The sequence below is a fragment of the Mustela nivalis genome, assembly GCF_964662115.1.
Source record: "Mustela nivalis genome assembly, chromosome: 12".
Classification (NCBI taxonomy): domain Eukaryota; kingdom Metazoa; phylum Chordata; class Mammalia; order Carnivora; family Mustelidae; genus Mustela; species Mustela nivalis.
The window spans coordinates 92,069,506-92,097,055 of record NC_139031.1 but is presented as its reverse complement, the minus strand read 5'-3'; the positions used below and the strand labels follow the sequence as shown (position 1 = coordinate 92,097,055).

General features: G+C 54.6%; 1 protein-coding gene across 19 annotated transcripts in view; it reads left to right on the top strand.

Annotated features, from left to right (window-relative positions):
* PKD1L1 (polycystin 1 like 1, transient receptor potential channel interacting) overlaps positions 1 to 27,550 on the top strand; it is a 104,370-nt gene that overhangs the window by 33,786 nt on the left and 43,034 nt on the right. For all 19 annotated transcript variants that reach the window (XR_014301080.1, XR_014301081.1, XM_082692730.1 and 16 more), the window contains 19 exons: positions 759 to 1,061; positions 1,775 to 1,840; positions 2,881 to 3,057; positions 4,045 to 4,122; positions 5,354 to 5,496; positions 6,591 to 6,711; positions 8,954 to 9,065; positions 11,723 to 11,918; positions 12,695 to 12,751; positions 15,167 to 15,379; positions 16,343 to 16,585; positions 18,026 to 18,136; positions 18,230 to 18,384; positions 19,552 to 19,652; positions 22,705 to 22,897; positions 23,404 to 23,487; positions 25,160 to 25,367; positions 26,371 to 26,477; positions 27,121 to 27,343. Coding sequence is in view for 17 of the 19 variants with exons in the window: in XM_082692730.1 (XP_082548856.1) it covers positions 759 to 1,061; positions 1,775 to 1,840; positions 2,881 to 3,057; positions 4,045 to 4,122; positions 5,354 to 5,496; positions 6,591 to 6,711; positions 8,954 to 9,065; positions 11,723 to 11,918; positions 12,695 to 12,751; positions 15,167 to 15,379; positions 16,343 to 16,585; positions 18,026 to 18,136; positions 18,230 to 18,384; positions 19,552 to 19,652; positions 22,705 to 22,897; positions 23,404 to 23,487; positions 25,160 to 25,367; positions 26,371 to 26,477; positions 27,121 to 27,343 (2,891 nt within the window). In the remaining 2 variants the exon portion in view is untranslated. The remainder of the gene's footprint in view (positions 1 to 758; positions 1,062 to 1,774; positions 1,841 to 2,880; positions 3,058 to 4,044; positions 4,123 to 5,353; positions 5,497 to 6,590; positions 6,712 to 8,953; positions 9,066 to 11,722; positions 11,919 to 12,694; positions 12,752 to 15,166; positions 15,380 to 16,342; positions 16,586 to 18,025; positions 18,137 to 18,229; positions 18,385 to 19,551; positions 19,653 to 22,704; positions 22,898 to 23,403; positions 23,488 to 25,159; positions 25,368 to 26,370; positions 26,478 to 27,120; positions 27,344 to 27,550) is intronic.

The following is a 27,550-nucleotide window of genomic DNA, read 5'->3' as shown; positions in this document are numbered from 1 at the left end:
CCCCCCCACCCCCAGGTGGTTAATCTTGCAGCCAAGCCAGTGACTGTCCGAAGGCCATGTGTCTCCCTTTCTTGTCACAGAAGCCGTCTCTGTGACAGCAGTGAGGACAAGCTCACTCTAGCTAGACGTCCTCGTGTTACATCTGTAGAAGTTTTCTCTTTGTCGTTCATCCTTTCTCGTAATTATGCCAGCGTTCTTTAGAGTCGTTACGTGTGACATGGACAAGTGAGGGAGGGTCAGAGGCTCCACACTCCCAGACAGTGTCTAGAGTAGACATGAACAACTGTGCCAGGCATGCTGGTGCAGGGGGAGTCCGTGGCAAGCAGATCCCGGGGGAGCTATGGCGCCGGCTGCCCTCCTGCTTCTCGGGGGGTGGTGGGCCTGCCTCCAGGTGAAACCCACGCTCCCCAGTATTTTCTGGGACGCGTCCTTTTCAGAGATCGGTCACGTTTGTTAAAATGGCATGCTGATGGAATCTGTAGACCTTTGTATTTATTATTATTATTATTATTTTTAAAGATTTTATTTATGGGGGGCATAAGCAGGTGGGGGGCAGAGGGAGAGGGAGAAGCAGACTCCCTGCTGAGCAGAGCCCAGTGTGGGGCTCGATTCCAGGACCTCAGGACCATGACCTAAACCAAAACTAACAGTCAGATACTCAGTCAACTAACTGGGCCCCCCAGATGCCCCCATAGACTGTTTTCAACCACATAGTTTTTCTGGTCTGAACGTCTCACCCGGCTCCATGTTTGTTCAAGTCCCCTCTTGCAGAACAGTGGGGCTGCTGGGCGCTGCTGGCCTGGGGGCGATTTCAAAGCTGCCAGAGTCCAGTCCACCATCCGCGAAGCCAAGCCGGCTGGAACCCCACGCAATGGGCACACTGTCTTCTCGGGAGCTGTCACCACAGACCCAGGCCCCGCCGGTCCTCTCGGCCACCAGGAAACCCTCCTCGGCGCCCACAGTCAGCGGGCACTGGGTTCCTGCTGTGGGTGACCGGCGTTCCCCAGGACCCAGCCCCCCTCGGAGGTTGTCCCCCCAGAGCCCGTCCCCCACCCCCTCTGGTAAGTGCTCCTGTCCCGTCACATCGGGGCAGCTTGTGGGATGCTCATAGGGTCTCAGGGCCTTCCTCCCACCCGCAAACCTGTCCAGGCTCTGACAGCTGCCCGTGCACACGGCCTCCCTCGTCCCTTATCCTTTGCAGCACCAGGCCCTTCACGGTATCGCTCGTTTTCAGGCTGCCCAGAAACGGTTTCTGGGCCTCCAAAGTTGAGAAAGGAGCTCGTCGTCAGGGAGCAAAGCTGTGGCCCAGACTCTGCCTGTCCCTTATTGTCCCTCCCCACTGTCACCATTGACACTGTGCTTTCCTTAGGCTGTGGTCCGGCAGGTGCCACCCTGCCCCAGGACCCCATGGCCTCAGGTCAGCTGCTAGGACAGGACACCGTGGGGACAGAACAGTAATGTCTGCAGCAGGACATGCTTGTGTCCCCTGCTTCCTTCTGAGAGGAGGGGGTGCGACACTCTCTGAAGGGACAGTGGGAGTTTGGAGAGTGGGGTCCCGGCCTTAGCCTGTACCCAGCGGCTGGCTTATATCCCGGGAAAGCCACACACGCAGACACCTGCCTCCGCTGTCGCGGTGACGCGGTGACACACGTGGAGCCGGGTGTGGACTCGAGACTCAGACCCCGGCAGCCTGTGTGTGCCGTCAGGAGGGTCGTGTGGACTTTGGGGAAGTCTGTGGCTTTCCGTGACATGGCCTGTTTTTCCCCTCATATAGATTTTGAAGCCTATTACAGCGATCTCCAAGAAGCCGTGCCACCCAGAGGGAGACAGCCCGCCGACTGTGAGTCTGTGACCGTCACCTCTTCCTGGGGCTCCATCCGCACGCCAGTCTAGTCTCTGAAGCCCCTGAGATCGGGAATTGCCTCCCTGCTCCCCCACAGCACGAGCTCCGAGAGCTCCCAGTGATGCAGGGCACATCAGGCCCGAATCTTCTAGCTCACCCACTGCTACACTTCAGGTCCCCTGTACTCAGAACCCCAGGTAGCCCCACCCCCACAGGCAGGCACTGCTGCACTCCCATGCCTTGGTCCGTAGGCGGTCGATGCCGAAAATAACCCCTTAGCGCCCTTCCTGGGACGTCACTGTGAAGCACTGCCTCCTTTCGGTCGCCTTCTGCTGCGAGCCTGGAGTCTGTTGCTCTCCACGGGGTCCTGCCATGCCACGTGCTGGACCGTGCAGGAGTCCTTCCTCTGTCCCTGCCTCCCTTCCCACTGCCTAGACAGCCCTGGTGCTTTCAGGGCACACCCAGACGCCCCCTGCAGACCTATCCTGGGCGGCTTTCTGGCACATTCTCCCACCTGATTGCCCTCTTTCCCACCCCCTCCAGCTACATCTCCAACCTCTCTCCAGTGTTCACTCCAGAGCTCATTCTGGCCTCTGTCCGCACCTCGCCTCCCAGGGGACTGCCCGCCGATGGCCCACGGCTCTGAGTCAGTCCCTCCCCACGCCCTCCCCTGTCTTTGCTCATGGTCACCTGGCTCTGGAGTCCGGGGGTGGCGAATGTCGTCTGGTTTGCTGGGCTGACTTGTTCCACTGGGCTGCTGGCAGCCTGGCCCCTGTCGCTCTGTGAGCGGCTCTGCCAGGGACCAGCTCCTGGGCTCAGCGAGCAGGGTGTCTGTGGAGCCGTCAAGGCCGGGCGGGAGGGAACAGGCCGTCACGTCCCCACTGCACAGTGCTGAAGGACGGCTCTGGAGTGTGGAGTGTGGAGTGTCACCGTGCTGCGACACGGGCGCCCAGCAACGCTGGCACAGTTACGGATGATGTTTCAGATCAGTGGGACTCTGTCCCCGGACCACGTGCTGACTTGCCTCATCTTCCCAGGGGCCGATGCTAGCCTCCCGGGCGCAGGCCCGAGTTCGAATCCTGATGGAGGCCGCGGAGATGGGGACAACCTGCTGGGCCCTTTGGACTCCCTGGCCACCGCCAGGCCCACTCTCCTCGTAGACTGGCCCAAGTCCCTGGTCAGCCGCGCTCGCTTCCACGGCTACACCTCCTCCGGTAGGAGCCCTCCCTTTAGATCTGGGGCTTTGTAGCCGGGTCACAAGGGTTTGGGGACCGGCCCCTCCATTTCTTCCACAACATTTCCTTTCAGTAGAGAAGTCCTTGGGGTCATCATGCCTGTTCTGCCTGTGAGTGTTTCTCTGGGGCCTGCAGGCAGAGGAGGCTCCTTATGAAAGGCAGAATATGCCCCTGGGGCCCTCTGGTAGCCGTGCCAGCAAACGGGGTGGTGGAGGGGGTTCCTGCTGAGCTGGTGCCCATGCACGACCCTGAGACCAGGTACCCCGATGCCCGTGTGCACAACGGCCGCGTCCTCCTGCCTGGGGACAGTCACCCCACAAAGTGGGCCCCGGGGCACTGCTCCTGTGGTACAGCTACCTTCACGCATTATGATGGGCTGACCTACTGCCTCTTGTGGGGACAGTTGGGACCGCACTTCCTCCCCCCGTGGAGGCTCTGGGCCTCCCACTGTCAGGTGGCCGCCTCCTCCCTCTTCGCCCCCACATTTTGGGAAATGACGGTTTCCCTGTTGAGACCACCAGCCTGCGTTTCTGGGTCAGCCTCTGCCCGCTGTCACCAGTGAGCACCAGTCACACCCAGATCTAAGAAACGGTTCACCGTCGGTGTTCTTTGAGGTGAAAAACTCACCTTGAAATGCCTTAAGCCTGCCTTGTGGACAAAGTCAGTGTGTCAGTGAGCCAGGTTGGACACGGAAGGCCCACGAGGGGTACAACGTAAGCTCCCGCCAGCATCCCCTCGTCGCTGGGAGCTCAATGTGACCCGGGGCCTGCCCCCCAGACCCCTACTCAGGGTCGCTGCCCTCGGCCAAGGGAGGCTGGAGGAGAGCCCGTAAAGAGGGTGGGTGGCGAACTTCTGGGGGCATTTGCAGGTCGGAGCAAGCACGATCCAAGGAGTAGGGGGAAGCCAGCACAGAAGGGGTCTGTGTGCCTCTGCCCTGCAGAGCCGCTGATGGCCCCTTCTCCTCAGGTATCACAGGACGCACGGTGACAATAAAGCCGTTCTCACTGAGCCCCGGGGACACCTATGTCCTACAAGCCTCTGTGGGTACGTTACGCTCATCCAGTCCTGGAGCGTGGGAGGGAGGGTGTTCTCATCGAATTCAGGTTGTTTCTGGAAGCTGCAGCCACTTCTGACCTCCCAGGCCCTTGTTCCAGAGCGTCCTGACCCTCCTCCCTCCGTCCCTGTGGGCCCTCACTGCTCATTCTCACCTCCTCCTGTGTTTCCGATCCTGACGGGGTCAGGTGGGTGTTGAGGTCACGGCAAAGGCGGAGATGTTGGCCTTTAAAAAACCCGAAACGAGGTCTGTCTTTGTCTGATTTCTCAAGACAGCTGTGCATGTTGGTCCTTTGCCTGAACCGGCTGATAACCCGGCGCGTGTGTAAAACCCAGGAGGTGGAGGTCTTTGTGGGGCCCGTGTCTGTCAGCTGCACGTTGACCCGGTGGCCCACTCCACCTCCCTTCTGGCCTTTTCCATGACGCAATTGCATTTTCCTTTGGGGGGCGGTTTTGGACCTTCTGCCCCATTTCTAGTGGTTTTTAGTTCCCTGTGACAAGAACAGGGGATCTGACAGTGCGCAGACAGGTTGGGTTCGGAGCCCCCCAGTTTGAGCTACTGGAACCCGGGGTGCGTTTCCAGGCTTGTCTCCCACATCGGCCTCCTCTCATGATGAACACGAGGCCAATGTCCGTGCGAAACCCCTTGGTAGGGGCCGTAGGGTCCCCGAGCTTTGTTCTCGCTCCCCTGTCTCTGCTGACAGCTTTGCACATGTCCCTCAGTGCCTCCCACGGTGCACTCAGAACCAGACCCCCGGGCCCCTGTGTTTGGCACAAGACACAATGCTGCGTTTGCTGTCACAAGCTCTGTCCCCCAAACCTTTGGCCCTGCCCGCCACGGGTGCCACATTTGTCCAAGCGACGAGCCTGAGGGCCATTTTCTGAGGCAGGTCACACTCCTCCCCATGGTGGAGACTCAGCCTCTGCGTGGGAGGCCGGGGCGTCACCTGCTCATCGCCCCCGCACGCCCAGCAGCAGCACTCGCCCCCGGGCTCCCGCACATGCCACACGCCGGGCAGGGCCATGGAACCACCACTCCCTTCTCTTTGACTTGACCTTGTGGTGGGCTCCATGGCCGTGCCCCTTTGTCCTGCACTGCCAGAATCCCACGGAGGGCGGGTCTCGGGCTCTGCCCCCTGGCAACCCCCGGGCTGTTCTGGGAGGCCGTCACCGTGCCGTTATCATTCTCTGGGGCCTTCAGCCCTCGTCCTCCCGTCTGCAGCTTCCCCGCACCGCGTCCTGGGGAGGGCTCAGCTCTTCGTGACGTTCAATCCGGCTCCAAGGGACGTGGCCTGCCAGGTGCAGCCACATCACGGCCTCGAGGCTCGCACAATCTTCGGCATCTTCTGCATGTCAGGGAGACCGGTACGCTTGGCCACCCCGAGTCTGTCCCGGGGTCTGGGGGCAGAGGCCGCTCTCAGAGGGGCTGGCCAGCCCTCGGGGGAGATGCCGCGGGATGCGAAGCTACACCCCGGCGGCAGGAGTGCCATGACATTGCTCCCCACACTTGGGGACACACCGCCCCATTCCTGTCCCGATCCTGCTCCTTCTCTCAGAGGCCCACCACGTGCATCCCTGGAGGGTCCGATGCTGGCCTTAAGTTTTATTTATTTTTTTGAAAAAGATTGTATTTATTCATTTGAAAGAGAGAAAGCAAGAGAGAGCACAAACAGAGGAAGAGGTAGAAGCAGACCCCCCCATTTATCAGAGAACTCCCCTTCCCAATGCAGGGGCTCAATCCCAGGCCCCTGAGATCATGACCTGAGCCGAAGGCAAACACTTAACCTTCTGAGCCCCCAAGCATCCCCGTTGTTGAGTTTTAATTTTAATTCCAGTTGGTCCATTTGCAGCGCAGTCTGAGTCTCAGGTGTACAACACAGAGACTCACACTCCCCTGCGTCACCAGGTGCCCATCACGGCAGGTGCCTTCCTTTGTCCCATCACCTGCTTCCCCTTCCCCCACCCACTCCCCTCTGGTGACCAGCAGCGCGTTCCCTGCGGTGAAGAGTCTGTTTCTTGGTTTCTCCTTCCCTCTCTCTCTTCAAATGCCTGTTCTTTCAAATGCCTGTTCTGACACCGAGAGCTGGAGTGCTGTTCGCGTGAGCCCCCACTGCCGCCCCCTGCCTGTTGTATCCCCTTGACCCTGAGCAGGCCCAGGGATCTGTGTCTCTGTGGCTTTGGGGAGTTCCCAGGCCAGGAGAGCACACAACCCCGAGTGACAGACGCAGCCACGGTGCGGGGTCCTCTTGGCTCTGGGAGAGGGGCCCTGGAGGGCCGATGTCCCGCCGTGTGTGTGTACATTCGGGGACGGGAAGTCAGTGGCTGCCCCTGCCTGTCTGTACACGAGCTCTCGGGGTGTGGGAGTGTGAAGGACACAGGGGCGTGTGCTTACTGGGGATGTAATTTACGGTTTGTTCATCTATACACTGTTTTTTTGCTCCACATGGAACGGATCCTAGGACTTCCGTTACGAATTTAGTTATCGGATAGGAAATACCTCCAAACGCACTCTGCACCGCGGGAGAGACAGCCAGTACTACTCCACACTGCCGGCCGGCCAGCCCTCGGACCATTATAAAGGTAAGTCAGGCTGGGCGTTTGAGGGGCTGGTGTGCTCACGTGCGGCTGCAAACCTTTCGCCCTGCCTTCGGAACACTAGAAAATGTTCAGACTGTGTATCCAGAAAATAAAATTCTTATCTGTTCATCTCAAAAAGTTTCATGCTTTTTAGATTAGGTGGATTACCTACTTTTTATTTATTTTTCTTAAAGATTTTTATTTATTTGAGAGTGAGAGAGAGTGAACATGAACAGAGGGGAGGGGTAGAGGGGGAAGCAGGCTTCCCGCCAAGCACAGAACCCAACATGGGACTTGATCCCAGGACCCTGAGATCTTGACCTGAGCTGAAAGCAGACACTTAACCAACTGAGGTCTTACATTACAGTGGAAACATAAAGTAAATACCAAAATGCCGAAGCCTACCCAGTATTTATAAATTAACTGTTTGAGACTAAGCTGTGCCTTCCTCACTAAGGAAGTTTGTGGTGTCTGGTGAGTCCTGAGTTGGTTGTCAACAGCACCAACTCGAGGGGCCGCCCCCACAAGGAGGAGGCCGGGGTAAAGGGATGCAGGGTTAGCCTGGGTTGTTCTCTGAGCAAGACTAGCTGTCCGTGCTGACAACTTCCCAGACCCCAGGAGCTGCCCGCCCTGAGCCTGTTAGAGACTCGGCTGTTCAGGAACGCAGCTTCATCTGTAGGACCCACACCGTTGATTAAACCTCCAGAGCCAGGTGGTTCCGCGGTGCAGGCAACTTGGACTCACTGATCTAGAACTTTCTTGGAGCTGGCAAGGTGAGATTATCTCCACCTAAGGTCTCAGCTCGCTCATCCATTTGGTTTCCTTAAACCTCGAAGCCCACCCAGAAAGCTTTCTTTTTCATGAAACCTTGCCTGACCCCAAGTTGGACACATGCGCACTGGCTCCTGGGTGCAGGTCAGAGATGTGGAGCTCCGGAGGTGTTCCGAGCCGGACGCTGTGCTCCGTGAGAATGGACGCATCCACTGCGTGTCATGATGAGCACAGCGCATGTTGGGTGGATGGATGGACAGAGGTGGCGCTTGCCGGCCTGCATCATAAATTCCTCCTCAGTGGAGCTGCAGTTGCCCTCAGTCTTCTGGAAACTTCCCTCCAAAGGGATGATCGCCCCCCAGACCCTCACCTTGCTGGTGCTGGATGCAGAGTCCTGTGTTTGGTTCATGCCCGGCAGGACCCTGCCCCAGATGCCCGCCTGAAGGGCCATGTGAGACCCTGTCCCCGGGGGCCTGCAGACCATGAGGCCGGGCAGACACCCACATAGGATGTTGGGCAAGGCCTCCGTTCTATGTTGGACAAAAGAGCTTCATACCATGAATTGGTAGAGCCAAACTTAAAGCAACGGCATGGAGCGGTGTCAGGGTGAGTGACGTCACTCGGGCCATTCCCAAAGAGTGCGCGAGGCCTTACAGTGGTCAACACTGGGACGGTCGACGACTTCCAGAGTCCTACATGGGTGGAGGCCAGCAGAATAAATAAGGGGCAATGATATTGATCCTGGCCTGTCCACCTCTTGCATGAAGGTTCCACGGACTCGGTGTCAGGTTGGAGACTGGTCTGGACTCCACTGGCTCTCTTGCACTCTCTGCCCTTGTGTTTCGGACTGAGAAGGCTTTCACACCCCTGGCACGCCTCTGGTCTGCCTTCTGCATGGCTCTGTGGCCGGCCCCGTGGCCTCCATGGCAGCATGATCCACATGTCCCCGCCCCGCAAACCCCAGGCCTGCCTCCCAGGCCCGCATCCAGTGTCCCCAGCAAAGCCACATCCTGCCATGCTCCAGGGACGGCACACGGACCTGGCTTCTCTTCCTTCCTCTGTACCTGCCCTGTTCCTGGACATCACTGAGGGGCTGCTAAGAATGTGACTCCCACCCTTGACCCTCCGTTGCCAGATGTGGCTTTCATTCTTGGGTCTCCCGTGGCCCTGGTGTCCCGTTCACCAGTGTGGTCCTGCTGCCGTGGGCACACAGGGCCTGCGGGTCAGACGAGTGAGTGAGTGGGTGGAGCATTGCCCGGCCCCCGGCCTCCAGCACTCAGCTCCCTGTACCGCCGTGTGGCACTGGATGTGGGAACGCTGGGCTCGCCGCAAGGGCAGGACAGCCTCGCACTCAGAGTTCGTTCCTTGATGTGTTGGGATGTCAGCACCCTGGGCACACAGGTCCGCGCCACAGAAATCCTGGTTCCTAGGGTTTGCTCTCCACTGTGACCCTCATCTGCCACGTTCTCTCCAGTCACAGTGTCCACTGTGATCACAGATGGCATGGGCTCCCAGGCACCGCCGTGCACCGTGACAGTGACCGTCCTGCCCTGTTTCCAAGGGAATCTCTGCCTGAATGAGGACACGTGAGTAAGCCGCGTGGAGACACTGTCGCGCATGCCTGTGTCTCCTCGGAAGCAGGGTCTCCCCCAGGCCAGCCACAGGTGGGGGCCCATCTTCTCAGGATGAGCAAAAGAAACAGCCAGGACTCCGCGATCCTAACTCAGATCTGCGCGGGGTACGTGCAGGTTCACTGGGGCTTACAAACATGGGGCGTCCTGGGCTGCCCTCTACGTGCCATTGGTCCTCAGTTTCAGGGCGCTTACATAGCCATGCACCTGCTTCCTGAGCCCTAGTGTGGGATCATCTCCTTTGTCCCCTAAACATGTGGGCTCGTTACCTGTCACCTTCCTGCCCCTACAGCCTCAGACGGCCGCTAGCCCACCTCCCATCCACAGATGGGCCGATGCTGGACATGGATGCAAACAGGGTCACATCCCGTGCTCCTGTGTGCTGGCTGCTCTCTCTAGCTGTGGTGTCTTTGAGGTCTGTCAGCCCTGTTCCCTCCCATCTGCCATGAGCTGCTTGCCCTTCCTCAGTTGGCAGACAGGGGACGTGTCTTCAGACTATTAGGGACAGTGTTGTTAAGAACAGACGTGTGGACATGTGTTTTCGTTGTTTTTGGGTACGTACCTAAGGACAGAGCTGCTGGCTCACAGGGTCGTCCCGTGTGTATTATGTGGGGGAGACAGCCAGACTGCTTTCCAGAGTAGCTGCCCCGTTTCCCACAAGCCTCCAGTTTGTCCCTGTTTACACCGCACTGTACTGTCTCTCTTCTTCATTCTGGCCACCCAGGACTGCTGAAAGGGTGTGCGCTGTCCCTCGAGACTTACATTTCCCTCGTGGCTAACGGTGGAGAGCGTCTTTTCATGGGCTTGCACATCTGGCTTGAAGAAATGTCTGTTCAGCTTGTTGGTTTAAAAGTTGGGTTTCTCTTTCTGATTAAGCTGGAGGAGCCCTTCACATATTGTGAATGCATGTCCCTGGTCAGAGACAGGATTTGCAAACATTTCTCCCCAGTCAGTGGTTTGTGTCTTCTCTTCCACGTGGTGTCCTTCGAAGCACAGAAGTGAGTAATTCTGATGAAATCCAATATCCTAACATTCTCTTTCATTCTTGGTGTACCCATAGGCTTTGTTGCTGTGTTTTCTTATAGAAGATTTCCAGTCGTTGCTCCCACACTAAGCTCTATGACCCGCTTGGGGCCGGTGTGTGTGTGGTGTGAGGTAAGGCTCTAAGGTCGGTCCCACAGGGAGCTGTCCAGCACTTCCAGCACCGTTCAATTGCCTTAGTCGCTTTGTCAAGAGCCAGTTGGCCATAAACGCTGTGGGGTCTCAATTCAGCTCCCTTCTTCTGTGTGAGACTTATGTCAGCACCACACTGTCTTCATTAGTGTAACTTTGTGGTAAAATCTGACATCGGGAAGCATGAACCCACTTACTTTGTTCTTCTTTCTCCAGACAGTTATTTTGGATCTCCTGGTTATTATCTGCTGATTCCGCAGACAGCCCTGTGGGATTTTGAAAGGGACTGCACTCAGTCTGTTGATCACTCTAGAATATCGTCATCTTGAGGATATGGGATCTAATGACCATTGGATAAAGTTTTTCCTTATTTAGATTTTAATTTCTTTCAGCCATGTTTTTTAGTTTCCAGTGTACGGGTACTGGAAACCCATACCAGTTTATTCTTTTTAGTGCTATTGTAAATCATTTTATTCTTTTTAGTGCTATTGTAAATCGAGTTGTTTGCTTAAAATCTGGTTTTGGATTCTTACTGCTCATGCATAGATACAGAACTGGTGTTTATGTGATTGCTCTTGTATCCCACAGCCTTGCCAACCTCATTTATTTGTTCTAGAGTTTTGTAGCACACTCTCCGGTGTTCTTGCGTGTGGAAGACCCTGCCTTCTACAGATGGAGTTTTACTCCTTCCTTTCCAGTCTGGATGATATCCCCCCCAGCTTAGCTGTCCTGGTGAGACTCTTCCAGTTCAATGGTGACTAGAAGAGCCAAGTGTGTGTATCCTGGTCTTGCTTCTAGTCTAGGCCAGAAGCCATCCGGCTTTACCATTGAGGGCCACGTTAGCTGTAGCTTCTCTGTACATGTATTTCTTGAGGTTGAAGAAGTTCCCTCATATTTCTAGGTTTGGGGTATTTCTATCATGAAAGGAAAATGGATTTTGTCACTGCTTTGCCACATCTATTGAGATAATTATGTGATAAATACCTTGATTTTCCTCCTGGAGTTCCTCTTGCATTCCTGGCGTAAACCCCACTTGGCCAAGGTGTGCAGTCAGTGATCATGACATAGCGTCCAAGTGCGGTCTGAGTGTGCCCTAGGCTGTGGTTGTGGGTTTGGGTCCTTGCAAACCTCCAGCCCACTGTAGCCACAGTGGTGTCTGGTCTAGCTCTGTCCTGTCCTGTCCTCTCTACTTGCATTCCACTGGGCGACTCTGCCCATCTCAGTTCTGATCAGGGATTTTATGGAATTCTGATGTTCTGCCTCACTGTGTCTTTCCCGAGTTCCTCTTACATGGACGATCTGTCCTCTGAGCCATCCGCTGTCTGCCCCGACCCACCCACGAAGCTTTCCATAGCAAAAACCCCTCCTCCTCTGGTCGGCAGGCTAGAAAGCTTGGGCGTGTGGTGGGGCAATCCTGGTAACTCTTGGATTTCTTTCAGCTATAACTCCAGCCTGAAGCATCTCTCCACCCTTCAGCTGATGGGCAGCTACACAGAGATCAGGAACTATATCACCATGATGACCAGGGTCCTGACTCGTTGGGCTGCAGAGGACAGAAGTCCCTCATGTGGCCAGTGGTCACGAATACAGGATATGCTGATTTCTTCCGTGTGCAGACTGCCTTTCGCAGATCAGGTGCGGGCTGCAGCAGGGCGGGCCCAGAGCCCACAGGTCAGTGTCCGCGTGGCAAGGCCCCTGACTGCCTGGCTCACCAGCAGGCCGCCTTGCTTAGGAAACATGGTCAAGAAATGGGACCCAGAGGGCCAGACAGTGAGGCCTCTCTTGTCTGCTCATACTTTCACAAACAAATGCTGTCGGTTTGTAGAAGTGAGACCATGTGCATCAATGTCCTACAGATTGTTCTGCTCATTTCTCTAAGTCAAGCGATGTGAGTCCCATCTGACTTGACCTTGCCAACAATGAAATGGCGGAGTAAAATGTATGATGACGGCAGCTTCTAAGGACATGGGCATGTATTCCGTGCCACTGTCCTCGGTCACTGCCACGCGTGTCTCCGCCTCCTGCCCACCCCTCACCACTAGAGAGCGCTTGCATCTCACAGTGCGCCTTGTGTCCCTGTGACCCTGATACTCTTATCCATGCTGTTTCTCCCTCCCTGAGGCCTCTCACCCTTTTTGAGAATTTCCCTGAGCTCTGTCCTCCTTCTCCCTCCCCTCCCCTCTGCTGACAGGCACACTCTGGTCACACTCCTGCTGGGCTGGTGGAGGCCAATGAATGCCCAGAGGACATGGGGCCCTAGAAGGCAATGCAGGTCGAGGGGGACAGTCCCTCCACCATGTCTTAGCTCAGACGCCCGGGCTGCTCTGTCTGAGAGCGTACTGCGGACGATGCAGCTCGGAACTCGTAACTAACTTTGCCCCCCTGTGTGTTCGCTCGTTTCTCCCGGGCAGGAAGAAATAAATGATTCCATTTCCATGTTAAGGGACCTCCTGCGCTTCCCTCATAAGGTGAGTGCTGTGTCTTTCCAAGTCTATTTTCCTGCCTTTTTTTTTTTCTTTGCATAATTGGGAGGACCTTGATCTGTTCTTGAAGAACCCACAGTGCAGGGTTATGTTTGACACTTAAATTAGAAAGGGGATTTGCTCTGAGAATACCCTTAAATGGCATTGCCCACCCCAAATCACTGGAGAGGAACTTCTTCCCTTATACATACATTAGAAAACCCAAAGTAGAAACAGGCCCTGACAGTATGACCTGTGTGTTAAATGCTTCTGGTAAGGGGAGCGTTCTGTTCTTAATCCAAGGGCTGGGGTTTTCCAGCTCACACCTTTTCTGTTGTCAAGTTTTTATTTAAATTCCAGCCAATTAGCACACAGCGTAATATTAGTCTCAGGTGTACAACACAGTGGTTCAGAACTTCCCTCCGTCACCAGTGCTCGTCATGGCAGGTGCCCTGTTTCCTCCCGTCACCCACTTCCTCATCCTCACCCACTCTGGTGACCAGCAGTGTGTTCCCTGCACTGTTTCTTGGTCTCTCTCTCTTTCTCCTTCTTTGGGCCTTTTGCTTGTTTGTTTTGTTTCTTAAATTCCACATACGAGTGAAATCATACAGTGTTTGTCTTTCTTTGCCGACTTATTTTGCTCAGCATGATACTCTCTAGTTCCATCCACGTGATTGGCGAGGGTAAGACTTCATTCCTTTTGACGGCTGAGTAATATTCCATTGCATAATTATTCCACATCTGTATCCACTTATCTGTTGACGGACACTTGGGCTGTTTGCATGATTTGGCTTTTTTGCCAATGCTGCCATCAACAGCAGGGTGCAGGTGCCCCACTGAATGAGTATTTTTGTATCTTTGGGTAAATGCCTCATAGGATGATTGCTGGGTCATAGGGTAGCTCCGTTTTAACTTTTCGAGGATCCTCCACACCATTTTCCAGAGTGGCCGCGCCAGCTTGCATTCCCACCAAGAGTGCACGGGGGCTCCCCTTTCTCCACACCCTCGCCAACACCTGCTGTTTCCTGATTGTTAATTTCAGCCATTTGGACGGGTGTGAGGAGGTGTCCCATTGTGGCTGACGATGACTGATGTGGAGCATCCTCCCATGTGTCTGTCGGCCACCTGGATGTCCTCCTTGGAGAAACTTATGTTTGTGTTTTCTTGGAGCCTGATGCAGAGCTCAATTTCGCAAGCCTGAGATCATGAGCTGAGCCAAAGCCAGAGTTAGATGCTTGGCTGACTGGGGCAGCTAGGCAACTCTCTTCTGCCCATTTTTTAACCGGATTATTTGTTTTTTGGGTGTTCAGTCTTATAAGGTCTATATAGTTTTTTCCACCTGTTTTCTTCTCAAATCTCCGGCTCCTGCTCGTGAGCTCTTTGTTGCTTTTTCCATTTCTCCCTCTCTGCGGGACGGTCCCCAGATCAGTCCGAGTGTCACTTATTTAAAATCCCCCTGGGTGCCCCCCCCATTTCCATGCCCCTTGTCTTTCGGGCTCTGATGACTAAAGCTACACGTGGGAACACATACGCTTCGGTAAGCATGCCAGGTCCTGTAGTGAGGACGTTCAGGGTGTTCCAGAAAGGCCCTGGTGCAGAGCACTTTGCCTGGCGGATGTTTGAAATTGGTTTTAAAAGATAAGTGGGAAGATTCATGAGTCATCTTGTTGGAGGTGACTGTGGCCTCATGGGCATGGTCAGAGAAGCCTCTGACACTTGATTTCAGCTCAGGTCGTGATCTCAAGGTCGTGAGATTGAGCCCCACCTTGGCCTCCGTGCTAAGCATGGAACATGCTTGAGATGCTCCCTCTGCCTCTGCCCTCCTTTTGGTGTGCTCTCTCTCCCTCCCTCAAATAAACAAATAAATAAATCTTAAAAAAAAAACCAGGAGTCCAAGGAGGGCTAGAACACCTATTGTGATGAGTAACAGTCCTAGCTGGGAGGGGCTGTCATAGCACTGTATCTTTCTCTCTGCTTCCGTGTGTGTCTGAAAATGGTCCCTGCTTAGGGTTAGGGAAAGAGTGCCATAGGATTTTGCCAGCAGACGCAGGGTAAGGGCATTGCAGGGAGAAACCTTGTTTCTTTGGGAACCATAAGAGGGTGTGTATGCTCCAGACACCTGTAGGACGTGGCGGGGCCCATTTCAAGAAGGGTTTGTGAAGCGGTTGTTGGCTTCAACCAAGTAGTGTCTTAGCATAAACAGCCAGTAGAGACCTTTATATTCTGTGGTCGTTTCATGGGTCAGGAGACCGAAGACCAGAGAAGAAATCGGCACCATGACATTGGCCAAGAATCCGCTAGACACCAAATCTGGGCTTGAAGCCCGCCCTCTTGAGCCCTGGTGCTGTTTCTCTCATTTCCATCAGCGATGGAAGATGCAGGTATGGGGAGACTCTCCCTCCACCTTCCCTTTTCCTACAGTTAAGTCTTACGAGTGTGGCTGTCATCCTCAAAGCTGCCCGGGCGCTCCGGGCTCAGGGCCTGCTGCTGGGGAAACTCGCAGTGGATGAGGGCCTGGTGCGTGAGCTCATCCACCTCGTGTCCGAGGTCTTGGAAGCAAGTGACCGGGAGAAACCGAGGGCTGCGGGCTTCCTGCAAGAAGAGGGCATCGAGGTCATCTCAGATCTCTTGTTGGTAAGCCTGACTTTCTCGTCACGGGTGATGACCATCCCCTCCGGTACCTGCTTCTAGAAACCAGAAATGGAATTGGTTTCAGAAGTACTGTGGGGATTGTTCTGGGTGGCCGTGCGGTCGTTGGGAATCTGGGGGTTGAACTGCAAGTGTTTCCATGAGCTGTTGCCTCTGCTCCATGCTTCCGCGTTTTGGGAGATTTCATTCTGGGATGTCTGGGGCGGCGCCAGACTTAGAAGCGGCGTTTCTTGGCATGCTTTCTGCTTCACGAGGAGCTAAGTGAAGTTATGCAAAGGATTCCTAACATGCGCCAGGGTAGAAAGCAACCCTCTGATACTTGACTGCAGAGAAACTCACCAAAGTTTATTTCCACAGCACTGACTATGGGAAATTGGGATTTACTGGGATTTTTTCCCCCATAAGAAATGGCTGCTTTTAAGAAGCAGTAAGTTAACAGACAGTCTTCTCTCTTATTCTACCCATTTATCCTCCCTCCTGCCCAGCCCTGCTGGTTTCCCTTACATTTGGGCAATCAGGAAATCAGCGCGCTGTCTGAATCTGGTCATAGCAAGCGTGATTAGCCATGATGCCTGTGCGCGCTCACACCTACCGCCTGCCCTCACTGACCCCTACGGCCCAGGGCTTCGGCCCCTGCCAAGTGCGCGGGGTGCTCAGCTTCCTCCCGGATGCGCTGAGAAGCCCCAAGAACTAGAACGGAAGTATCACACCTGTCACAAAGCAAGTAAGATCACAGGACAAGGAGTCAAAACCGAAGAAAATGGTTTGCGTTTTATTGCTATTGGGCATTTATATCTTTATACCAAAATGTTTGCTGGGGCCAGTGAAGCCCAACCACGCTGAAATGGGCCGCCTTTCCCACTATCTGCCTCCTCGGCCCTAGCCCCGGATGCCAGACAGCGCACTCGTTATGCACTGTGAATGTTTGGCTCTCTGTCTCCGTTTCAGGATGGCCTCTCTGCGAGCAAGGAGCGCTGGCTCCACGTCAGCGCTGGCCGGATGGAGTTCCGCACGCTCCTCCATCGTGACCTGCAGGGCTGCGTGCAGAGCCTGGGCTCCAACCGGGTGCATTTACCTGCGGACCTGGCTGGACAGAGTCCTGCAGGGGCGGCAGTGCAGGGCCTGTGCTATGTCAGCCAGCTCATGCTCTTCAAGGAGAACCCGTTTCCAGGGGGCCCAGCTCCTGGTCAGGTACAATATGGCTGGTGGTGGCCAATGACCAATGACCAACGTGCAGTGGTGATGCTTTGATGACGAAGTAGGGACCAGGGTGGTGGGCATTTGGGGGACTCAGTCAGTTGAACCTCTGCGTTCAGCTCAGACCATGACCACAGGGTCCTGGGATCGAGCCCCGCATCCTGCTTCCTGCTCAGAGGGGAGTCTGCTTTTCCCTCTCTCTCTGCTTCTCCTCCTGCATGTGCTTTCTCTCTGTCAAATAAATAAATAAAATCTTTTAAAAAATCAAAAAGAAAGAAACCATCTGAAGGATCCTTGGAATGGCAGGGAGCTAGGGCCAGGGGCAGAGCCCCATGTTTTCTGTGTGTTCCACACCCCCAGCCTGGCTCCAGGGCCTGATAATGTCTGATGGATGGAGGGGCCAATTAATGTGGACAGCTTCTTTTGGTGACAAATGCTCATCCTCCAAAGCATTGACCTTTTATTATTTTGTAGGGAAATAGAAATGGTTAGCCAGCATAAGAAAACCATTCAGACTAACAGGCAGTAAGGAAATAGAAATGAAAGTGATTTTTTTAGCGTGTGGCAGTGCAGGTGTTTAAAGAGATGGGCCTGTGTGGAGGCACCGCAAGTGGGCGTCCGGGGTGTGTGCTCCCCGAGCAGTGCTCCCGAAGTGCTTCAGACACCGGACGGCCGCTGCCCTTGCAGGACCCTTCAGGAGAGGCGAGAAGAGAGTTACTCAAAGCGAGATGTGTAGCTTTATTTATTCAAGACAGCATGATTCATGATAACCCAGATAGAGCCGTACCTGAATGTTCAACGGGGACATAGTTCACCGGGGATTTAATGCATTACGGTCATCCATATGTAGCCTATTAAAATGACGTCACCCGGGGAATTTGAGTGCCTTTGGAAGATTTTATGTGAAACGTGAAGAGCGCGTACTGTGTGCTATGTAGGTAGCCAGAGCACAGAGACGGTTTCAGCCGTGGTGTCCCCAGGTGGTTCTCTGAGCCAGCGTGTTCTCTACACCTTTCTGTCCCCTCAGTCTACGATCTGCCACTCTTTCTTTCTGTATGAGCTTCCCAGGAAACAGCAAGACCCTCAGGATGCCTGGGTGGCCTTTGTTAATCATCCCATTCCTGATTTAGTCTGAGGTCATGATCTCAGGGTCATGGGATCGAGCCCCACATCGGGCTCCATGCGCGGCGGGCAGTCTACTCAAGATTCCTTCTCTTCTTCTGCCCTCCCATTAAAAAAACTGTGTTAGGGGCTAAAAATTATCAAGGTAGCGAGAGTAACCCTCCAAGAGCAGCACAGCATCCTCCAATCCTGCCATCCTGACCAGCTAAAGGAGCCACGTATTTCCATGCTGCCTTTACCATTGGGTGCCCAGCAGGACACAGGAGGGGCGTCACTGCTCACCCCTGCTCCTAAGTGCTCTCGTCTCCACAGATTGGCCGGGTGATCACCCCGTCCCTGTTTAACTGCTCCAGCAGGAAACCCATCCGCAGATGGCGGCTACGGGAGCCCGTGACCGTGGAGTTTGGGGAAGACGATGACCTGGTGAGGGGTCCTTGCAGGCCGCCTTGAGTTCACGTGGGCCATGCCAGCTGGCTTTTCCTGCCTTCGCTGACCTTGCTTTCCATTTGCGGACAGGATAATAGGAATAAGATGACGTTTGTGCTGTTCCGGGATAGAGTGAATGTTCATCAGATCGTTGGGCGTTCCACAAATGCCCAGGAATCTCTGCACATAAGGATAGAATTTTCTAGGCCCGTCTCGAGAGCTTTCCCAGTCATGCTGCTGGTAAGGTATGTTGTGGGGGGACCGCCACCAAGGGAGCAGGATGGCTACAAGAACAACATGATTCATGATAATTGTGAGCATCTCGTGAAAACCAGGAGTGAAATGCACTGTCCACGCAGTCCTGAGGTTCATGGGCTGATGAAATTACGGGACATAGTCACCTGCTTTATTTCCCTGAGATTGGATTCCTGTCCATGAAGTTTGTCAGAGTAAGAAACACAGGCGTGTCAGTGATAACACAGGGAGCCTCACTCAGAATCCAGTCCTCCCCCAGTGTAGACCTGGGTCTGAATCCTATTGTTTATTTATTTTAAGAAAAAGATGTGTTCAGACTGATGTGTCAGAGGGGACTCAGTAAATGAACCCTCTCTCTCAGCGATGTTGAGTTTGTGAGGCTTGTGCAGGCCGTTTCATGAACAGATCACGAGGGCACACTGAGTAAATGACCACGTGGTTAGGTTTGGGGAATCCTGCGTTGACAGTGCCTGTGGAAGCCACTGGCTCTGAGCTCCGTGGTCCATCTGGACCAGCCTGGGTTCTGCTGGAGCCTCTCTCCTCCTTTCGGGCCACCTGACAATGCTTCCCTCTGTCCTACTGCCCCGCTCAGGTGGCCCCCTAGACTGGTGGCCTTCTGCAGGGGGACGTCTACACCGCATGCACTGTGATCTCCCTGTACTGTTGGCTACACCCTCCTCCTGCCGCGTGAGCCGAACCCTTCTCTGGAGCAAATGTCTTTTCTCCATTGGACTTTCCCTTCATTCTTTAACTCACGCAGACAAAAGTCAGTTGGTCCTGACCAGCTTTGCAGGGACTACGCTGGGCTCACAGTCCGCCACCTGCCCGTTCTGGCTGCTCGCGGGTACCGCAAGTGGGTCACTCTGACCAGCGGGGGCGTCTGCCTTAGCGGCCGCCTTCCCAAGCACATGGGGCGGCGCGGTGTTGTTCCCACAGGCCATGTGGTGACTGTTCCTGCTCTGTCCCAAAGTTCCTAGTCTGTAATGGGTGAGGAGTGACAGTGTCACGTGGCCCTTGTCGAAAGCCCAGTGATGCCGTGGCCTCCCAGCCTGTGTCCTTGTTACCGGAAGGATGTTTGCTTGAAACCCTATGACTGAGGTCTTTGGGAGGAAACAACAAACAGAACTTGACACTGTTGCTTTGTTTTTCCATCCCAGGTTCTCCGAGCAGCCGACTCCTTCTGACTTCCTCGTGAAGAAGGTCTACGTCTGGGACAAGCAGACAGTGCACGTGTATGTCCCTGCTGGTCCTCTGAGAGGTCAGTGCACAAGGCCCCATGATGTGTATGTTTCTTTTTATTTTGTTACGATTTCATTTATTTATTGGAGAGAGAAAGCAGGGAGGAGCATAGTGGGAGGGAGAAAGGCTCCAAGTCAGACTCCACACTGAGAGCAGAGACTGATGCGGGGCTCGATCCCATGACCTAAGCCGATCACAACCCTGGCCGGGACCAAGAGTCGGACGCTCAGCCGACTGCACTGCCTAGGTGCACCTGGTGCCACAATCTGTAGTTGTTCGCATGATGACATGTTCTGTAAGAAGGTGGGCACAGATAGCAGTATCTTTCCTCACTCGTGGTGGAGACAGGAAGCCACGTCCGAGCAGGTGGCCCGTCTCAGCGCAGCCTGACCACGGTCATCTCCGTCCCGGCACCTTCCGGCGGCTCCCCACAGTCCTGCTGCTGTCCTGCGTTGCCTCCCTTCCTCACGTCCAACCCCCCCACCCCCTCGCTGGCCTTCAGCATTCCACTTTGGCCTGTTTGAGTCACCTTCCCGGGACCCAAGGTCTCTCTGCTGACTGCTCCTCTGACACCTGTGTCTACCTCTCCTTTTGGCCGCTCTGCTGCCTGGGGTCAGCAGCTGTGACTCCAGGGCCTTCCTGCAGCCCTCACCAGGGTCTCTGTTCTCCCCCGAAAGGCAACAAACAGATAGTGTGCTTTGTGGGGGCGGGGGGGGGGGTCCCAGCGGCATCAACACGCAGGTCCAGCTGATTCTGCGGGCTGTGGTCCTTGCACGGGGATGCCTCCTGGCTCATGCACCTGTCCCCTGTCTCCACATTCATACGAGATGTGACTCTTCCTCTGAGAACCCGTCCCGCTGAGCCCCCTTCCTTTCTTTTCAAAATGGACAAATCTGTTATCAAACTCAGATTCTCGGTGGCAGTTTATTTTTTTTTAAAGATTTTATTTAGGGGCATCTGGGTGGCTCAGTGGGTTAAGCCTCTGCCTTCGGCTGAGGTCATGATCTCGGGGTCCTGGGATCGAGCCCCGCATCGGGCTCTGCTCAGCGGGGAGCCTGCTTTCCCCCCTCTCTCTCTGCCTACTTGTGATCTCTGTCTGTCAAATAAATAAATAAAATCTTGGTGGGGGGAGGTTTTATTTATTTATTGAGGAGAGAGTTTGAGAGAGCACCAGCAGGGAGAGAATCTTCAAGCCGAGTCCCCACTGAGCAGGGAGCCCGATGCGGGGCTCCATCCCACGACCCCAGGATTATGACCTGGCTGAAGGCAGCTGCTTAACCACTCATTTGTTTCTGTCAGGTTTTACTTTACATTCTTAGGATACGTCATCCCAAGAGTACCACGTCAAAACTGCTTGGGTTAGTTCTTTTCAGTATGGACTTCCACTGTCAGTTTTATGAACTACTGGGTTTACTGGTTTTTTTCTAAATATGTTTAACATGAAGGGTCACTGTTCTCCATTTGCTTTCTCTGCTTGTTTGCTTGCTTTCAAATTTCTCTTTTTTTTTTTTTTTTTTTGCTTGTTTTTAAGTGATCTCTACCCCAATATGGTGCTTGAACTCACAACCCTGAGATCCAGAGTCACATGCCCAACCCCCTGAGCCAGCCAGGTGCCCATGATCTCCTTTAGTTTTTATCTAATTTTTAAAAAATATGTGAGGCATTTCTGTTGTTCAGTTGTCTAAGTCTTATTAAAAAGGCTAAAAAATGTAGCTACCCAGGACATAGGAAGAGTCTAGATGCGGTGCTCCAGGGTCGAAGGGCACACGTGTGTGCAGTTTCCGTAAATGTGGCCAAACCCCACATCTAGCCTGCCCAGTATGAACACAGGGTCTGTTTCCCCATAGCTTCGCCAACAGACTGTTTTCAAGATTTTGAATTTTTCCAGATGCTTACTTGAGAAATGGTAATTTCAATATGCAATATATGTTGTGATATGAGCATTTCTTTATACACTTAAAGGCCTTACCTCCTTTTTTTTGTGAGCGGTCCATAAACATCCATTTCTGTCTTGAATTTATTTTTTCTTGACTTCTACAGTTTCCAACTTTGTTTTTATTGAGGTGTTTTGCTTTGCAAAAGCTTTTTTTTAAAAAAAAATAATGTTTATGAACTTTTAAAAAATTACCCTTAGATTGTGAGTGAGTCCTTGTTAGAAATCCATTCCTTATGCCAGGTTTGAGAGAAGATCATTCACATCTATGATTTCTTTTTGTGTCTGCACGGCCCCGTGAGCTTGCATTTAGATCTCTGATTGATGGTGCTGTAGAGGGCATGAGATGCAGATCTGATTTCCTATTTTTACAAGTAGGTTAGTAGCTACTTGTCCCAACATTGCTTAATAAAAAGTCTCAGGGGCAAGGGGCACCTGGGTGGCTCCGTCAGTTGAGTGTCCAAGTCTTGGTTTTGGCCCAGGTGATGATCTCAGGGTCATGGGATTGAGCCCCACGTCAGGCTCCGTGCCCAGCATGGAATCTACTGCAGATTTTCTCTCCTCTCCTTCTACCCCTGCCCCCACTCTCTCTCAAATAAATAAATACATCTTTTAAAAAATCTTTAAAAAAAAGTCTTAGGGACAAATTTTAAATAAATGGAATGTCAAATATTTTTCCTTCTAAACATAAAAAGTTACTCCCAAGTGACAGACTAACAATGCACGGTCATTGTGCTGTCCTCATGGGGACCGCGCAGACCCAGGACCAGCAGCCGGCTGACGGGCCAAGGAGAAGCAGGAAGGGGCTATGTGGAGCTGGGGGGGCTGCCTCCAGGGTCCTGTGTCTCCTGGCCAGGGGGTGGCCCGTTCAGGGTGTCCAGAGGGTGCTGGCATGTAGGCAAACATATCTCACACTCTGCCAGCCCCCAGGAAAATCGGCAGTGGGGGGCCTGCCTGGACCCGTTTTCCTCGCAGCTTCCGTGCCCTGGGAGAGGCAGTGCCAGAGGGCGTCTCCCCTGCCCCACCAGCCTCTCCCCTGCCAGCCCTGCCCCCTGCCCTGCTGCCCACTGCTCTGGCCCCCTGGGAATACATTACGCCTTTCTGCAAATTTCAGGTGTGTTTGTTTTTCCCTCTTTAGACACCCACTTGGGATATCTATCCTTACTAGACGCTGACTACAACAGACGCCCTCCAAACAAACATTTCGCACAGGCAGTGAACTACACGGTGTGTTTCCAGTGGGTGCGGTGCCTCTTCTGGGAAGAGAGGGAGTGGAAATCCGCAGGCTTCTCTCCACGGCCAGGAACATCTCCGGAGAAAGTGAGCTGCAGGTACAGACGTACTGTTGAGGACAAGCTCGAGACTTTTAGAAGCTCACTATACTTTCTTCCATGTGGGGCCCAGTGCCTGGCCTCCCTGGCCCTGGGTCCCTGTGAAAACGGCTGCAGTACCTGGTTTGTGCACCCCCCCCCCCCCGTCTGCAGGCCCAGCTCCCTCCAGGCTGCAGCTGCTAGCAGAGCAGGGTCTGGCTTTCCAGGGCTCTTGTGTCCCCCGCCGAGGTGACGGCTATAGACATCTGTTGAAACACCCTTGTGGGTGGACGGTGGTGCCTGCGTCTGATCAGTGGCTGCATGTCTGCCCACAGTGGGGCTGGGCTTACACCTGCCAGGCTCTGGGCTGACCCAGACCATGCACAGGGTGCACACTGAGCCATCCTATGAGGTTAGAATGACTAGAACCCATCAGCCTTTCTGCCCCTCCTTTAACCCGCGTACGTGACACTGTAGACGCCACTCTCGGCACACGTTTGGCATCCTAACCGGCATCTCCCTCCTAGCTACGACCGCCTCGCGCCGGCATCTGTTGCGAGAAGAAGCCTGAATGCCACCTTTTCAATGAGTGACGTTTCCAAGTGGCAGAGGTGAGTTCCGTTTTCTAGATCACAGATGTGTGAAACCCATGTCACCTGTTACTGTTTTGAGTTTTGGAATCTTCTCTGTCTGTCTGTCCATCCCTACATCCATGGACAGGAGACACAAAACCCTGAGACAGTCAGCACATGTCTCATCCAGCTCGGCTTCGGTTCACCGTGACCCTGGTGGGTGGGAACTCACTGGGGCAGTCTCGTCAGCGATGACATGGTGTGTGCCCTCCTGCTTTGTGCGTTTTCATAGCTCCCTCTTCCTCTTCAAAAGTCTGCTTTTAGCTGCTTTTTCTAACTCACGACCGCAGGATCAAGAATCACACACTATTCTAACTGAGCCAGCCAGGTGCCTTGAAAGTGTCCCAGTTTAGATAGTGGATTTCAACTCAAGCTTGCTTCTGTGGCCTGTGTTTTACACAGAACACGTGTATTTGGATTCTGAACTGTGGGTAAGTAGAGGGTGAGCTTGTGCCGGCAGGAGCCCTCTGCCCGGTCACCCATACGGAGCCCCAACCGGGCTCGGCTACAGCAGACACCGAGTGGGGGTTTGCGGAATGAGGATTGGTGGCAGGGTCGGCATTTCCTTCAGAGGGTCGCGTCTCCCTCGTGCTGATGTAGTGGGGAACCTTCCATGCTGTGTTACTGAATCAGTCGTCAAAGAGCTGATTGCTCTGTAGAGCAGCCAGTGGGTCACTGACACCATGGTCACCACAGTGACCTCACTGACACGCCACTGACAGTGAGGCCACCAGCTGTCCAGCGAGTGGGATTCAGAACAGCTGTTCAACTATGCTTTCAGATATGACTTGAGGGGGGACAGGCCTTGGGGACACCCAGATAAAAGGCAGCACCTCGAGTCAGGCAGGGACAGGTGTATTCTGGGGGACTAGCGTCCCCGTGAAGCACCTGCCAGCCCTTGGAAACCCCATCAGAGTCCTGTGAGACTCCAGGTCGGGGTCCTGGCACACTGACTCACGGTGGACCCCCACTCTGTGGGTCTGGAGGGTCTGGCCAGCTCCGATGCCAGGGAACAGGAGGTGAGGGCCAGGTGCGGTAGGGAGCAGGCAGCCCAACCACACGGGGTGGGAGGGACGGGGCACGTAGGCAGGGTGTCCAAGAGGGAGCGTCTGATACGCCCACATGAAGCACTTTGCGGACATTGTTCTGCTGAGTCTTCACAGAAGCAGCAAGATGGCTGTTCTTACCACATTTCTCCAAGAAAGGTCCTCAGAGAGAGGCCCTGAGTGGCCGCCCCACACGGGCTTCAGATGCAGAAGCTGGTGTCTCACCAGGCGTCTCTGTCCGAGTCCTTATGCCTGAGTTGGCCTCCAGCGGCTCCTTCCCCTGAGGGACTCAGACCTGTCCTAGCAAGGGGACGGCAGAGGCCTCACAGCCCCCTCCACCCTTCCCTGCTTGGTCTCCTGCCCCAGTAAGAATCTACTTTCTCCTCGCAGTTACACGACAGACAAGCATTTACAAACCTATCAGTGAAGACCAGTGTGGGCTTCTGTGTGCGTGTGTGCGTGTGTGTGAGCGTGTGTGAGAACATGCATGTGAGTGTGCTTGTGACTGTGGGTGTGTGTGAGCCAGTGTGGGGGGGCATTGGCTAGTCTTTGCTCGAATGTTTATTTCTATAATTCACCACTTGTTCCTCTCCTCTCATTTACAGACGCCCGGAGAACCTGCTTCCCAGCATTTTGATTGTCATTTTTACGGTGCTTTATGCACTTCTGGTTACTAAAAGCAGACGTGAAGATCGTCAGGAGAAGGAGAAAGCTGGTTACATTTTTCTGCAAGAAGATACTCCTCCCGGCCATCAGCTGTATGCAGTTGTCGTGGACACAGGCTTCCGGTCCCCCACCCGCTGCAGTGCCAAGGTAAGTGGGTCATCCTGGCACTCGCACTCTGTGGAGCACTCTGTGCGCAAGGCTGTGGATGGTGTGAGTGACGGCCCCGACATGCCCCACGTGGAGACTGACCTTCCCAGCTGCCCCATCTTCCTCCTTCTAGAGTCGGGAGCTCCTTTCCCCCACCGTGCACTCCCTCGTGCCTGCCGATGTGAGCCTTCCTTGTCCTCAGGGCCACCCCCCAATCCTCGGCCCCTCCATGTTCTCCGTAGAGAGCAGTCGCACGTCCAGCCCCATGTGAGGCAGACAGACAGACAAGGGCATGTGGGTACAGCTGGAACTGGGCATCACGGGGCAGGATGGGAGGAAAAGGGGCCATTCCACAAGATACCGGGGAACCGTGGCTTTTCCTGTGGAAGAAAGCTCTAGTAAACCCCTACTTCACGTTACACTCCAAAGCAGCTCCACAAGACTGGAGACTTGCAGACTAAAACAAAGTTTAGAAGCTTCTCAAAGAAAATGTGTGCTTTGCGATGGAGAAGGATTTTTAAAACTGGAAATAAATAAGGAACTTTCCTAAATGAAAGATTGATCATGTGTTTCTGAGCCACAGAACCCACCCCGGTGGGGAGTCGTGAGCCCTGTGCAGCTGGGAATGTGTGTCTGCGGGCACCTCATCGAGCCCGGTCATGGTCACAGGCCCGGAGGGCCCTCAGGCCTTCCCAGTCTCCGCCCTCTGAGCAGAGGGAGGAGGACACGCCCACTGTCTGTCCGCTCCCTCCTGAGACCAACACATGCCCTAGGGAATCCGAGTTAGATCAAATACATAGAAATCTGGCCAGCCGGGCAGGATGAGCACTCTTTTCCAGGCCTCTCCTGGGGGAGCGTGGGAGGGGCCATGCAGGGACAGGACGGGTCCGTTGGGCCAGAAGGCTCTGGAAAGGCTGGGGCTAGGTGGCGATACCCCTTTCTGACTCAGCTTAGTGTTCTGTGTCCAGAATCTCAAACCCCTACCTTTTGTTTTGGTCTCAAGGTTTACATTGTTCTACGTGGTGAGAACGGGTCTTCAGAACCCAGAGAACTCTACTGTCCGGAGAAGCCCCTGTTCGAAAGGAATTCCAGACACACTTTCGTCCTGAGGTGAGCAAGGCCCGTCCCAATGGTGTGGCTCTGTGCACAGATGGTCTTACGAAGTCCTTCACGGTGCTGTTGGACGTAGATTCGTGCGGGAGGGTGCAAGGGGGTGGCTAGTTTACACGCTGAGGGTGCTCAGACGGCACGGTGCCCGCTCAGCTAATTTGGGTCCCCCTACATTGGGAAGAGCAAGGACCCGTAGCCGTGCAAAGACCATAGTGTGGCTGGACGGGAAGGGTCACTTCCCAGGAGTCCAAGTGGTTCAGACAATGGGGAGAAGCTGCACTAAATGCTTTTCTCCTGGAGAACCTCGTGTACGGTCTGTCGGTCTGGGTTCCGTCTTCACTAAGAGGTGAGCTCCAGACTTGTCTGCGCCAGACACAGATACGTGAGGGAGCTGGGGCGGACGGGGCTCTAGGGGGCTGGCAGGCGTGTGGGAGTGGAGCGTGGGATTACTGACCAGCATGGCCAGGGGCCTGCGGGAGCTCCCTGTCTGTGGCCCCACGCTCCAGAGGGGGTCTGTGGGTCATAGTGCATGGCTCGACAGGTCCGAGGCGCCTCCGAGGGTGAGAATTGAGGCTGAGGCTGCCCTGCGGGGCGCCCACCACCCAGACCCTGTCCTGACCGTGGCTGCTGTGTGTATCCTCAGCACCCCCGCTCTGCTGGGCCCGCTCCGGGGCATCCGCCTCTGGCACGACAGCCATGGGCCCTCCCCGGCCTGGTATGTGAGCCACGTCATGGTGGGAGAGCTGGGGCCCGGGCCCAGGAGGAGCTGGATCTTCCCTGCCGAGTGCTGGCTGGCCGCGAGCAGGGAGGACGGCCGTGTGGAGCGGGAGCTGGGCTGCCTGCGCCGGGGCCTCGGCTTCTGGAAGGTAGGTGACCGGCTGGCCGGCTGCGATGCCAGTGCTGCTTCTCTCTGTGGCTGTTTCCCTAAACTGCACTACAGCTGGCATCAAGGCGGCCGTGCCGTCAACGGGGCGTTGAGCGGGCCAGTGTGGGCGAGGATGAGTCCCTCTTCAGGCACTGCTGCCGTGATGTAATAACATTCGCAGAATTTACTGTTGCCCGAGGTCTGCGGG